Here is a 14,774-nt window from a genome sequence, read left to right as displayed (position 1 = left end):
TCAATGCAATCCATATTCTTCAAAAGATAAAATAGTCAAGTGAATTACCTCTGTAAAGTGGGCATGGCACCATTCCTCCAGCCGTGTGTGAGATGCAATGAAGTCAGCCAGGGATTTGTGCTTCTGCTCCTCAAAATATATTTGTGTCAGTTTCTCTATCTCAACATCAGACAATTTGGTCCCATCCAGACGAATGACAGAATCTGGAGTGGCACAGTTCAGCATGATGAACTTGGCTTCATCCAGGACTCTTCTTTGAGGGTCAGAAATGTCAGATTCATCTTTCATCTTCTCTGTAACTTGAAGGACTACAGAGGAGCATGTGTCTGAGTGGTAGCCAATGAAGACATCCGTTGGAAGATATCTGTTTGTCTTGGATTGCTGGCTTTTCAAAGAGACAAACACTTTGACCCATTCCTGAAGTTGTTTGACAATCTCCTTCCCTTCATTCTTGAGGACAGTGTTGATGTCCAGGTAGTGCTTCTCCAGTCTGTTTATCAAGGGAATCGGGAACTGTGTGTAGACCACCTCCTTCTCTTCAATGACAATAAGCCTGAAATTTTTGTGAACTCTGCACTTCACACGATGGGTTCCCAATCCAAGATCGACATACTTCTGACCCCCAAGTGAAACATAGTATTGGTTGAGAGCGTCATAGAGACTTTCGTACAGATTCTGAAGGTTCAGAAGCACAACAGTCTGGCCAGTTTCCATGCAGATCTTCACTCTGTTGATATTTCTGCAGATCTGAGTGTACTCTTGATCCTTTGGGAAGCTGGAACCAAAGATGATCTCTGGGTGGCTCTGGTCTGAGAAGAATGTCTGCTGGAGAATCTGGAGGGCGGCATAGTTTTTGGTGAGGACAAGAAGGTATCGGCACTCCTCGTCTTGGCAAATTGGAATTATGTTTTGTTTCACTAGATCAATAGTGCTGATCCCATCCAAATCAGGTTTATTCGATTTGCCCCACAGCTGTTTGGTGAATATATACACCGCATCAACATCATCCCTTCCACTGAAGTTCCTCAGGACTGCTTCAATGATTTGGTTCACACCAGGGCTCTGCTTAGAGATCTTGGTGATGGCAAACATCATCTTGACCAGACTGTAGTAATCACGTAAGCCGAAAAACCCTTTGCCTTTCTTGCAAGTCTTCATATATGCTTTGGCAAATGGTTTGAAGAGGTGCTTAACCTTCTCCAGAATCATCTTGTCAGATGAGCATATGCCTTTCGCACTTTCGAATAGCTCATTCTGGTCTGGGTCACCACGGGACACAAAGAGGCCTCTGTTCATCTTAGCAGGGTCCAAGGCCCAATTGGAGATACCAATGAATCCAACCCTCTTATGGGGCAATGGCTCATCATCAATGCAGCCTTCCTCCAGTAAGGGGTGCAGTGTTTTCAGAGGCATTTTGGGGGAGTCTTCTGCTAATCCGATCTCATCTAGCACAACAACAGAGATGTACTCCTCCAAATTCTTGCTCTCTTGGAAACGGGCACATTGCTTGAATGTGTTGATGATTCCCTCTGGCGTGGAGTGAGGGCTGCACTGGAAGGACACCAGATGAATTTGTTTCAGTCTTTTGTACAGCTCGGAATGTGCAGCTTGGCCCTGCATGGCATCTGCAACCAGAGTTTTGGACAGAGATTTGGAGCTCCCAGGCTTGCCAACCAAAAACAGGGGGATTCGTAGCTCAATGCAGATCACCATCATGAAGACATTCTCTTTCAAAGCCTTGTTTCTTGCTATTGTCTCTCCCATTGGGACCCCACTTAGGAGAAGATCCTGCATGAGTGAGATTTCCTGCTTCATTTTTTGGGGGAGGACACGGGGAAAGAATTTGCAGATTTCTTTCTGGTACTCACCTTTTGTCTCTAAACAGGCTTGATAACACACACCAACAGCCATCAACAGCGACCAATCAACTGGATCACTAGCAGGTGGGGGTACCTGGTCACACCTGTTCCTCTCCCCCCGGGGTTGTTTCTGGAAGAGTGCCCTTAACTCTTCAGAAAACATTGAGTGGTTCTTGTAGAACCACACAAAAACTTGCATGCAGCGCTCCACATCCCTGAGACTGACAAAGCTGCATTCGTCTTTCCTCTGTCGCATAAATCTCTGCGATGACGACAGTACATCAGTGATCAACTTGATGGATACTCGTTTGATTGAATTTTTCCCCACAACTCTCTGCACAATCTGCTGGATGTACATTTTCTCTGTGTGGTCATTGAGTTGTCCAAAGTCCCACACCAGAGGAATCATGCTCGGGGGCAGCACTTGGACCCTATACACCAGCTGCCGAAGAGGGATTGATCCAAGTCTTTCTTCAGTCTCTTCAGCTCGGACCCTGTAACCCAAACCAGCTTTCTCCAGCCTCTTGATCATCTCATCTGTGTGTTTCCTGTAAGGGTTGCATGCAGCAATGATCTGCAGTCCAGTTTGGTAGCCAAGTTGTTGTCCTTGCACAGTGTTGTCACACAGGATCTCCTTAATGCTGCTTATAGCTTCCGTGGTATTAGCTTCATCAAGGAAAAGAACAGAATCAAAACCATGTTTCTCCTTATTGGCAACCGCAACAGCCTCTGCCTCGTGCACTTTGGTGTAGATCATGTCAGATGTAGTTCCTCCGTGAACTTTGACCAGTTTCATGTTCTCGGTGGGTGCTCCACTCCTTCTCAACTCACACAGGAACTTGATGAGTCGTGTCTTCCCACAACCAGTCTCCCCCATTATGATGACTGGAATGCCACATCTGAACCTCATATGAATTGCCATCATCTTCAGTATGTTGTCGGTGGTGAGTTCATATGTTTCATCAGGGTCTGTTGGCCACTTGATCCCCAGCACGCTACATAGACGCACAATCTTTTCTGCCCGAGAAAGTTGGTCAAAGTCAATGTTAAATGGAACTCTTTGACGTCTGAGGCCATTGTACAGATCTTTGGTCATAATGTTTCTCTTGATCACCACATTTGTTGATGGATTAATGGCATCAACCCCATTCTTCTTGTTCTCCCGTAGGTGAAATCCAATGAAGGTCATGGATGCATGGTCATCATTGAAGAAGATATATGGATGCGGTTCTGATTCCCATCTCTTTCGAATGAGGAACGGGGCTAGATCCCTTTCGTTGAGTCCATTGAGGTCCATCTGCTGCCTCCCATGGCTCTGGTCAGTGATGCAGAGAGATGGAGTGGCAAAGTCCTTGGCCATCAAGATCATGAAGTCAACCACAAAGTTTCTGAATCCCCTAAGAGTGTCTCCAATGAACTGAAAGTTGCAGAAGGCCGATGTCTCACAGTCTAGCAACTGAAGATTGAGGAACCAGGCAAAGTTCCTCAGCTCTGCCCAGGACGGATCACTTATGCCACAGTAGATGAAGAGCATTTGAAGGCACTCTGCATGAGTTCCTTCAACTCTTTGGTAGGTGAAGCTGTCAAGATTCTCACCCCTATGGAACCGTGTTAAATACTGGTATGGTCTTTGAAAGGCCTCACTCCTAAAACACTGGTCATCCATGAGTGGGTCTTCACCTTTCAGCTCTAGATCATCTCCATTTCTCATCTCCAACCACATAACCTCTTTTGGGGGACGGCAGAAGACCTTTGGAAAGACCTCAAAGAGAGGAACGTGTCCCATCGGATCCTAGACAGACAAATACATGCCATATTAAGTATTTTGACAAACCCTACCTACACAACACAAATGGGACGTCTAACACAAAAAGTATATAATAACTAGTTTTACGATATACTACAATTGCTGTGTGAAAACCATGTTAATGCTAGCCGTGGGTGACCGTATCTAAGTAAACAAAGCCAAATATTGGGTTGTAGACTCCACCCCATAGGGATGACATTCAAGGTAAAGAAAAGATTATGTGATTTCGTAATTTGGGTGATGTATCCCCTTCAATATCGAGTTATAATTTAATGTTAACACGCTAGCCACTGGTGGTTTGGTAGGGACATTTAACTGTATACATCCAACCGTTTCACATGACATGACAAAATACAAATTGTCACTTACAGGTCTTGAGGCAGATCTGGGCAGTTCATGTGTGGATTGTAGTGTCTCGATGACATACAAGTCCTTGCTGCTGCATTTCCACATTAGCCCATCCGAATCGGCCAGGTAACGCAGGAAGAACAGTTTGAACAGAAATTCATGCATTCCTTTCTGTACCTGAATAACATAAATAGCAAGCATATAAAGCACTTGAAACAGAAAATATATAAACATTTTCAATATCTTAACAATACCAAGTATCCTTACTGAGGATGTGACATCAAAATGAAAGATTTTGTGTTCCTTCTTCTCTGGTGTGTCAAACAAGGACCGAAGAATGATATGCTCATCAACCTTGGGCTCAATTAAGCGAATGCATTTGTGGAATGTGGTTCCTATTCTCATGGTTCCCTCCAGTTTATCATACAACCTTTGTATGTACAGAGATTTTCCTGCGGATAAATAAAACATTTGATTCAGCTCTTCAAAGATTTAGGTCAAAAGTACGGTCATTGAATAATTTCTGTTTGAAAACTCATAGTAGTATTGTAAGTATGAATGCATTATTGTTCATGAAATTCAACACGTGAAAATATCAAAAAAAATTAGGATTTAAAAAAATCACTTAAAAAATTATATTATTTTTTACCAAGATTACAATGGAAAACCAATATCAGACACCATAGGATCATGTAAAGTTACAAAACTCAATAAACTCACCAACTCCAGCCCTCTTGGAAGACACAATCCCAACAAAGTGTCTACCTTTGAACACAGATGCAGCACTGGCCTGGTGTGAGGGGACAGTGTAGTGCCGGGACAGGTATTTCTGTATCCGTCCAGGAGACTCCTGAGGGACAATGTCCCGTTTGAAGTGACTGAAGGCAGAGGGAATGTAGTTGTGCTCTCTTTCTGCGCTGCAGATGATCACCAGCCTATAGCTGCTCCGAAAGCATGAACTCAGTTTCTGAAAGAACTTCTCCACTGCATAGCTCACCTCATAGCTCAACTGGTCTGCAAAGAGCAAGGCATAGATCTTCTCACCCATGTAGCCCGGTGTGAGACATCGTCTGAAGAAAAGCTCCACTTGCTCATATGACGTGGCAGGGGTACACAGGAGAACTTCATCGTAAGTAGGCAGCTGCTCATCATCACTGGTCATATATAAGCAGACGCTTACAGTCAAGATTTTATCTTGTGGGCAGATAATGAGATTAGGTTGCCCAGTGAAGAAGCCTTTCGGGAGCTTTCTACTGACTGTATTCTCACTTGTTTCTAAAAGCTCCTCTTCCTCCTCTTGTTCCTGGCTTTGTTTGTTGGCCAACACCTCTAGCAGACTGCCAAGGCTTCTGATGTCTAAAGAGTACTGGATAATGTTCCTCATGTCTTTCATGTAGGCATCCCAGACCAGATCCAGTTTTCGCAAACCAACAGCCTGGTCTACAACGCTCTGTAGAACATCAATGGTACATTTTCTGTCACTTGCAAAAGAGGAATCTAAGTTTTCCATGTCACTTTGAAGGTTAATAAAAGTCTGACAACTGGTGTCTTCCTCTTGCCCAGCTGTATTCATGGCGTGGTTCTGAAAAGTCATCCATGACTCCCACACTTCTGACACAGAGCAGTCAGGTTTGATGAAAGAGAGCATCATCAAGACGTTTTCCTCCAATTTATTGTTCAGATTATTTTCGGTCAAAACATTACAAAGGTAGACTATCTGCTCTGCTGTGTAATAGTTGAGGTAATAGTACTGAGATCTCTGTTTGTCCATGAATCTATTCCAGTCATCCAAACACATCTCTATCTTCCTGCACAGGTCTGTAAGCTGTTTGACTGCATTGCCCTCCACCATGATCTTTCGTAGGATGTTGCCAAGGTTGAAGTCCATTGTGACACCAGTGTCACTTTCCATATTGCAGTGAATCTTGGCCTCCCAAACCCTAAAAAGTGGGTTCCCAGCAGCATAAAGATCTACAAATGCTACAGCTAGTCTCTGGACACTGTCAAAAACCTGAGAAGATAAGATGGCAATTTGGTCTAAGCATTCAGTTCAGTTTCTGCACATGAAATGTAAGGTTACTTGCATAACCCAGGTTCTCTGATGTTATGAGTGAGATATCTCACATGTGGGGTTTCGCTAGGAACACCTACTCTCTGAAGAACCTAGCAAAAGCATCTGACAGGTAGAGGTAGAGTGTGAATCAGGTGAGCCCCTCACCTTCCTTAAAAGGAGCTACTCTCCAGTCCTCTGATTATTCTCAAGCATGTGTTTCTTCCTTGCGCTCTTGCAAGCATGGGAATGCGGTGCGATATATCACTCATAATATCAGAGAACCAGGGTTACGCGAGTAACCTTATGTTCTCTTTCAATTATTTGTTTCTATATTTGACATCTGGGGATATAGCCAACTCCCATATCGCAAAGACATGCTCTCCGTAGGCCCAACATCAGCAACCCTCAGAGGCCCGAAATCGAGCGAGTACTCACCAAGAAGGTGAGGAAGGGCATCTGTGTATTTGGGTCACATTCCTAATGTGTGATTCGAAATTGAGTTCAGAATCTAAAATAACACCTAGGTTTTTTTCCTGGTGTTTTATATTTATAGCCCGTGAGTTAAAATGTGCAATGTGCAATGTAAAATTGGATGTGCTTTACCGGACCGTCACGTTTCATATATTTTCTCTGAGTTATGTTCACCAAGGGTGACAAAAAACTCTTGACCGGTTAAATAGGTCCTTAACCAATTTAGAACTGGACTGGAGACGCCCCCCCACCTCTCCTGTCTGTCCAGAAGGACATCATGGTCAACAGTGTCGAATGCAGCACTTAAATCCAAGGACAGAGAGCTGTTTGGCATCTGTGTTGGCTCTAAGATCATTTACCACATTAATTAAGGCTGTCTCTGCGCTGTGGTGGGCCCGAAAACCAGATTGGAATTTTTCAAAAAGACAGTTGGCACTTTTAAAATCATTTAGCTGTTTGAAAACCAATTTCTCCAGAATTTTGCTTAAGAATGGAAGGTTCTAGAAGAATCTAGATAACTTTTCTTCAAAAGGGGTTTCACCATAGCAGTTTTTAGTACAGTGAGGAAAGTGACTGTGAACAGGGAGTGATTAACAATAGCTTGCACTTCTTCAGATAGGCAACTAAAAACAGTTTTGAAGAAGGTGGTGGGGATAGGATTGAGAAGGGAGGTACTTAAGTTGTGATATCACTTTCCTCACTTTCCTGAGCATGTCTGTATCAACCAGGGAAAATAAATCCATAGTGCCTTTGCGTGGTAGGCTAGGGCACATATCATCAAACTTCTCATCAGGTCTTGCTTGACTGATACCCGGCCTAATGTTTGTTATCTTATCTCTGAAATATCCTGGGGTAGTATTTATCGGGAAGAGCACTCTCAAATCATTCTGAAGTCAGAAACATTTGCCCGTCTGGCCTTTCTAATTGCCTTGTTATATATGCCAAATTGCTCCCTCAGAATATCATAATGGACCTGCAACTTTGACTTTCTCCACTTCCTCTCTGCCTTTCTGCAATGTCTCTTTAATGGATTAGTTTCCTCACTCATCCAAGGGGCTCTCCATTTGGATGTGGCCTTTTTCAACTTTACTGGAGCTATGGTTGCCCTTCATTTGCTATTAAAGTTATCAACTAAATCCTCACAAGAGGAGGCAGAATAGGTTTTGGAGTACTGTTCATACACTCAATAAAATCTGTAGTAACTTCTGAGATAGATAGTGTTTTTTAACAATGCGTTCAGTATTACTCTGTGCTATGGGAAACAAGGTAGTAAAAAATACACAGTGGTGATCAGATCATCAACAACAGAGGATATGTCAACACAAAGCCACTTGGTAATAACCAGGTCCAGAATATGGCTGTGGTTATGGGTGGGCCCAGTAACATGTTGGATAAGTCCATAGAGCTCAAAAGATTCTGAAATTCAATGGCCTTGGAGTCAAGTCTGTTTGTAAACATGAATATTAAAATCACCCAACACAATGATTGTATCATAGTTCTCAAGGAAAATAGACAATAGTTCAGGGAAATCAGTAAAGAAAGTGGGTCAGTGCTTTAGTGGCCTATAAAGGGTTATTTCCAGCACTGGTGGCTGACATATAAACAGTAGAGCATGATGCTCAAAAGACCCAGAGTCACCAAATGATGTGTCCTTAGAGCTGAGAGCATTAGTAACAATAGAGACTGTCCCTCCACCCTTGCCTCTCATCAGGCTAGCTAAGTTAGCCTCGCAACATGGGCTAACCGAGTCTCAATAGCTAGCCATGAAGCTAACTACCAACATAGATTGAGAAGTAGAAAGGGAATTTCTAAACAAAACAAAACATCTTTCAGGTCAGTAGTCAACCTCTCGACAGGGTCTGAAGACCTATGCTCGATATCATTCACACTTCACTTGTGAGCAGTTCAGCAGCAAAACAGGGATCCAGTCAATCTGAGGAGAGCTAGAGAGTAATTCTCTTCATGAGGAAGAGTAACCAGAGGGCAGGAGGGCTTTTAAGGAAGGTGAGGGACTCACTTCATTCGCCACTACCTGTCTGTCTCCATCAGATGCTTTTGATAGGTTATTTAGAGAATAGGTGTTCCTAGTGAATCCTGATATGTGAGATATTGAAGTGAATAATTGAAAGAGAACCATATTTATTGTAATATGTCAATGCATGTCGTAAGGAGCCTGTGGTAAAATGATAATCTAATTAATAAACATTTTCAGTAAAATATAATTTCAGTTTTGTGATGGTTCACTTGGTGTCCAATCCCCTTACCTCAGTAAAGTGATCCACCTCACTCTGGCTTTGCTCCCCCTTTCCAGACATCAGCATGAGCTTGTTTTGCAGATCTCTCAGGTCTTCTAAGGAGTAGTTGCGCATCTGACCTTCCTCCTGCTGGTCTGGAACCTGTAGCTTCAGGGCAGTGTCTAAACTCAGCTAAAGGAGAAAACAATGGACAAGATCCAACATGTCAATCTACCGCTGCAGGTATTCAGGAGAGTGCTTACAGATATTTGTCAATGGCAAATATAATTGAAGACATTGTAGACATAGACATTGACTCCATAATGACAATATTTAAAACAAACAAATGTAAAATAATCATTCAATAGACATAGACATATAGACATAGACATTGACTCCATAATGACAATATTTAAAACAAACAAATGTAAAATAATCATTCAATTGTGTCTAAAAACATTTTAATTATAAAAAAAAAATGATTGAACAGACCTTCTTCTGGTTATGTGCACCAATAACATAGATGCCTCTTGTGTTGATGGACGTGGCCAGAGAAAGAGAAGAGAGTTCCACAGACCCGTGGCTGTCCTTCACAGTTTTCAACCAGTCCAAATGGCGTGCAGTATCCCGCTGCAGGGAGGAAACAATAATAGAATGTGGTTTAAAACATGAGTTCAAGTTCAAACCCAATGGCATGCTAAGATTGCGAAGGATTATATCATTTAGATGTGTATGTATTCAGGCCAGTAAATACTGCTCTGCAAATCAAACACTTCTGAAAATCCACTCCGCATTTAATCAAATAGTGGCCTTAGTCTTTCTGGTTCGACAAGCTTTTCCCCAAATATTAAATCTAAATATGTCATAATTGTCAGAACATTTTACCAGCTTATTTGGTATGTTGCTGTCACTTCCAAGCGCCTTCCATAGTTTTGTCAAAGCCTCCTTGAAGGCATTAAAGTCAGCATTTTGGGGTAACCCATACAGCATCGAGGAGTAACCAAGAACAGCGTCATGGAAACAGGCTACACGGTCCACATCCAAGTCGTTCTCTCCAGCAGAGATGGAGGCCAGGTCGACAAACACCTTCAGCTCATTGATATCTGCAATGGCAAAAAATTTAACATTTATCCCTTTTTCCATGTAAAAACGGTTTGAATTAGTAATGGTAAACAACCTAGGTGGCTACTACTCGTGCTGCTCTTTCTGTCTTGATATGACCTTACCTTCAAGAGCTTCTTTGACCCATTTGACAAAGTTCCCCCAAAGGCCAAGCTCCTGAAGACACAGTCTGCGAGGTTCTGTGATGTCCTCAAGAACCTTTTTAGTCTCCATCAAATTGTCATCAATGTGATTCAGACTCTTCTCCTTAAAGTCTGCATTACTCTGGAAACATTGTAATATATATATATATATATAAATATACAGTAGTAGCCTAATGCTGGCAAAGGTGCATTGATTGAACACGTGGACTGTTTGAGAATTTTCCTTACTCACCACATCCAGCAAACTCTGTAGCACTTTGAAGTCCCCTTGAGGACAGATTGTCTCTCTGACATCCATAATGACCTTGGCTGAATCCAATGCTTGATGAAGGTCATGGTACTGTTGGATCTGCTTGATTCGCCTCCTGATCCATCTTTGATCATCAGACAAGTTGATTCTGCACATGATCTCCAGATCATTTTTCATCTCATCGTACTTGTCTTTGTAGACTTCAAAGATGCTATCCACATCCTCCAATGATAAAGTGCCAGATTTCAAACTCTCATAGATCCTCTTGTAATTATCATAGCAACCCTGGAATATTTTGCTGTGGATCACATCAAGAGTGTACACCTCAATCTCGTCAGTGTCAATATGTTTGTGGGAAAGATCTTTGGCTTGATACTCCAAGCACATAGCAAAAATGAAGCTTTCCCTGACAGCATTTAGTTTAAATGCCATCTGACTGGTGGCATTACAGAGGTTAAAGTATGTAACCTCCCCAGTTACGTCAGAGATGTGCCCGTCAAGTCTGTGAACTTCCATGAATTCATCCAGCGTCATCTGATCTATGTTCTTTTGGTTTTTGAGCTCCAGCTCTTTCACATCGACTGTGAATTAATATGACATCAATGAGAACCAGGACCAAGACTGTTACATCATGCAGTCATACATTAACAAATATTTGATAAACAGTACCAATAACATAAGCTTTAATGTATACCCTTATCAAATACAATTTAACTCACCTTTCAGATGCTCCTGGAGTTGGAGACAAATTATAACTAGGCCCTCAACCATCTTCTTGTAACTGTTCACATTCTCCATTTCTTCTTCTCTAAATCTCAGTAATCTGTTCATAGTGGTGTCGTCCTTACAACGACCATCTTCACACAGGCCATCTGTAAAAAAATATATAGAATAAAAAACAAACAATGAAGACGATACTTTGAGCTCATTGTGGTTCTATTAAAGAGTAACCAGGAGAACCTGCACAGACGTTTTGAGTAATAACCACTTAACCTCAGATCTAAATAAAAGTCCCCTTGTGGCATTGCTAGCAAGCATGCATACTTAGGAATAAACTGTGCATTCGGAAAGTGACGTGCCCACATTTTGTTATGTTACAGCCTTATTCTAAAATGGATTATATAGTTTTTTCCCTCATCAATCTAAACACAATACGCCAATATTGACAAAGCAAAAACAGGTTTGTAGACATTTTTGCTAATTTATCAAACAAAAACTGAAATATCACATTTACAAAAGTATTCAGACCCTTTACTCAGTACTTTGTTGAAGCACCTTAGGCAGAGATTACAACCTTGAGTTTTCTTGGGTATGACTCTACAAGCTCATGTCCGGACTCTGGCCGGGCCACTCAAGGACATTCAGAGACCTGTCCCAAAGCCACTCCTGCATTATCTTGGATGTGTGCTTAGGGTCGTTGTCCTATTGGAAGGTGAACCTTCACCCAAGTCTGAGGTCCTGTGTCAAGGATCTCTCTGTACTTTGCTCCGTTCATCTTTCACACGATCCTGAGTAGTCTCCCAGTCCCTGCCGCTGAAAAACATCCTCGCAGAATGATGCTGCCACCACCATGCTTCACCGTAGGGATGGTGCCAGGTTTCCTCCAGACGTGACGCTTGGCATTCAGGCCAAAAGAGTTCAATCTTGGTTTCATTAGACCAGAGAATCTTGTTTCTCATGGTCACAGAGTCCTTTAGGTGCCTTTCGGCAAACTCCAAGCGGGCTGTCATGTGCCTTTTACTGACGGGTGGCTTCCATCTAGCCACTCTACCAGCACTCCACCAGATTGGTGGAGTGCTGCAGATATGGTCGTCCTTCTGGAAGTTTCTCCCATCTCCACACAGCAACTCTGGAGCTCTGTCAGAGTGACCATTGGGTTCTTGATCACCTCCCTGACCAATGCCTTTCTCCCCGATTGCTCAGTTTGGCCAGGCAGCCAGCTCTAGGAAGTCTTGGTGGTTCCAAACTTCTTCCATTTAAGAATACAATCCTGTCTCGGAGCTCTACGGACAATTCCTTCACCCTCATGGCTTGGTTTTTGCTGTGACATGCACTGTCAACTGTGGGGTCTTATATAGACAGGTGCCTTTCCAAATCATGTTCAATCAATTGAATTTACCACAGGTTGACTCCAATCAAGTTGTAGAAACATCTCAAAGATGATCAATGGAAACAGGATGCTAAATTTCGAGTCTCATAGCAAAGGGTCTGAATACTTATGTAAATAAGGTATTTCTGTTTTTATTTTTAATACATTTGCAAAATTTCTGTTTTTACCTTGTCATTATGGTTTATTGATGAGGTGGAACAAAAATGTGTAATCCGTTTTATAATAGGGCTGTCACGCAACAAAATGTGGAAAAAGTAAAGGGGTCTGAATACTTTCCGGATGCACTGTTTATACAAGAGTTGCTGGAAAGTCATTTGGGGGACTTATTTTGATGTAAGGTGAAGTGATGAAAACCTGAAACCAAACCAAGACTAAAAACTAAAAAAGTCAGTTTTATAATACTATGAATATTTTTCCTATAATTTGGGCCTTAAACAGAACCAACCTCCCAATGACACAGTAGATTAACTCTTTATTGGATGTCATTAAACTATCGATCTGGGGAGGTTTTCCTGTCTACTACAGTAGGATTAAAGCAATATTTATTCTTAAAAATGTTTTAATTTGGTATATTCTTCTGACAATCACCTATCTTCAAAAGCTCAATGAATGTTGTTCTCCTTGAGAGGACTTTGCTGAGAGTCTTCATCTGGATGTTGCCGTTGATGACTTTATCTGAGACAGAACTGAACGCAGAGCATGCCACAACCATCCGCTCTTTAGCATCGTCTGACAAATGGTCAATCATTTTCAGATTTTCACCTGTAATACAAAACATAGTTAGTATGTTTAACATTTGGAAAATGCACTCAAAATGTAAATACACTACATGACCAAAAGTATGTGGACACCTGCTTGTCAAACATCTCATTCCAAAATCATGGGCATTAATATGGAATTGGTCCCCCCCTTTGCTGTCAGGCACTGATGTTGGGCTATTAAGCCTGGGTCACAGTCGGCATTCCAATCATCCCAAAGATGTTCGATTGGGTTGAGATCAGAGCTCTGTGCAGGCCAGTCAAGTTCTTCCATACTGATCTCGACAAAACATTTCTGTATGGACCTCGCTTTGTGCACGGGGGCATTGTCATGCTGAAACAGGAAAGGGCCTCCCCCAAACTGTTGTCACAAAGTTGGAAGCACAGAATCATCTAGAATGTCATTGTATGCTGTAGTGTTAAGATTTTCCTTCAATGGAACTAAGGGGCCTAGCCCGAACCATGAAAAACAGCCCCAAACCATTACTCATCCTCTACCAAACTTTACCGATGGCACTATACGTTGGGGCAGGTAGCGTTCTCCTGGCATCTGCCAAACCCAGATTTGTCCGTCGGACTGCCAGATGGTGAAGCGTGATTCATTACTCCAGAGAACGTGTTTCCACTTCTGGAAACACGCTCTTCCAATGGCGGCGCTCTTAGGCGTCTGCTCGGGCCATGAAAACCCATTTCATGAAGCTCCCGCCGATGAACAGTTCTTGTGCTGACATTGCTTCCAGAGGCAGTTTGGGACTCAGTAGTGAGTGTTGCAACCAAGGACAGACAATTTTTACGAGCTACAGTACTCAGCGGTCCCGTTCTATGACCTTGTGTGGCCTACCACTTGCGGCTGAGCCGTTGTTGCTCCTAGACATTTCCACTTCACAATAACAACACTTACAGTTGACCAGGGCAGCTCCAGCAGGGCAGAAATTTGACGGACTGACTTGTTGGAAAGGTGGCATCCTATGATGGTGCCACGGTGAAAGTCACTGAGCTCTTCAGTAAGGCCATTCTACTGACAATGTTTGTCTATAGAGATTGCATTGCTGTGTACTCAATTTTATACATCTGCCAGCAACGGGTGTGGCTGAAATAGCCAAATCCACTAATTTGAAGGGGTGTCCAAATACTTTTGTATATACTGTATAGTGTAGCTCTTAAGGAACATTTGGAAGTGACAGTTTTACATTTAATAGCCATTGTATATCCATTTTTCCATATACAACTGTGTTGAACATTCCCACCCAATGTTAGCCTTGATTGTATGTGGAAATGGTTAGAGCAGTGGAATTTCTTGAGAAAATTCACCTTGGACTTGAAAGACACTTTTGGCCATGGACCAGTTGAGAAGATGTTCCACTACACAGTCCTCCCCTTCCAGGTATTCTCCATTGCCAGTCTTGGGCCAGGACTTCATCACAATAGTAGATATTAGCCTCTCAAACTTGCTAAAGTCAAGTTTTTTCAACCGCTCAAAGAGAGCCTCCTGAGAGATCCCCTGATCATGTCAAATGAAAATTGGAGATAAAAAAAAGCATTTGTTTGATCATTACTTCCCGACAAACTCAATGCACAGCCTAATGATTAAGTAGCCTAGCGATTAAAAGGTCACTGGT

At 42.4% G+C, this 14,774-nt stretch overlaps 1 protein-coding gene across 2 annotated transcripts in view; it reads right to left on the bottom strand.

Annotated features, from left to right (window-relative positions):
* The window catches only part of LOC109891437 (E3 ubiquitin-protein ligase rnf213-alpha), a 40,338-nt gene extending 25,682 nt beyond the window's left edge, over positions 1-14,656 (bottom strand). Inside the window, exons 1-12 of one of the 2 annotated variants that reach the window (XM_031825684.1) lie at positions 14,467-14,656; positions 12,986-13,159; positions 11,007-11,159; positions 10,270-10,868; positions 9,999-10,158; positions 9,658-9,875; positions 9,265-9,402; positions 8,803-8,964; positions 4,735-6,025; positions 4,282-4,466; positions 4,036-4,191; positions 49-3,651 (exon numbers count right to left, since the gene is read on the bottom strand). In XM_031825684.1, coding sequence (XP_031681544.1) covers positions 49-3,651; positions 4,036-4,191; positions 4,282-4,466; positions 4,735-6,025; positions 8,803-8,964; positions 9,265-9,402; positions 9,658-9,875; positions 9,999-10,158; positions 10,270-10,868; positions 11,007-11,159; positions 12,986-13,159; positions 14,467-14,575 — 6,948 coding nt within the window. In that variant the 5' untranslated portion in view covers positions 14,576-14,656. The remainder of the gene's footprint in view (positions 1-48; positions 3,652-4,035; positions 4,192-4,281; positions 4,467-4,734; positions 6,026-8,802; positions 8,965-9,264; positions 9,403-9,657; positions 9,876-9,998; positions 10,159-10,269; positions 10,869-11,006; positions 11,160-12,985; positions 13,160-14,466) is intronic. The other variant, XM_031825683.1, reaches the window with a different exon arrangement.
* Positions 14,657-14,774: the final 118 nt, after the last annotated feature.

Source organism: Oncorhynchus kisutch, linkage group LG5 (genome assembly GCF_002021735.2).
Source record: "Oncorhynchus kisutch isolate 150728-3 linkage group LG5, Okis_V2, whole genome shotgun sequence".
Classification (NCBI taxonomy): Eukaryota; Metazoa; Chordata; class Actinopteri; order Salmoniformes; family Salmonidae; genus Oncorhynchus; species Oncorhynchus kisutch.
The sequence above is the reverse complement of the archived record's forward strand: the minus strand, read 5'-3'. Positions and strand labels throughout refer to the sequence as shown.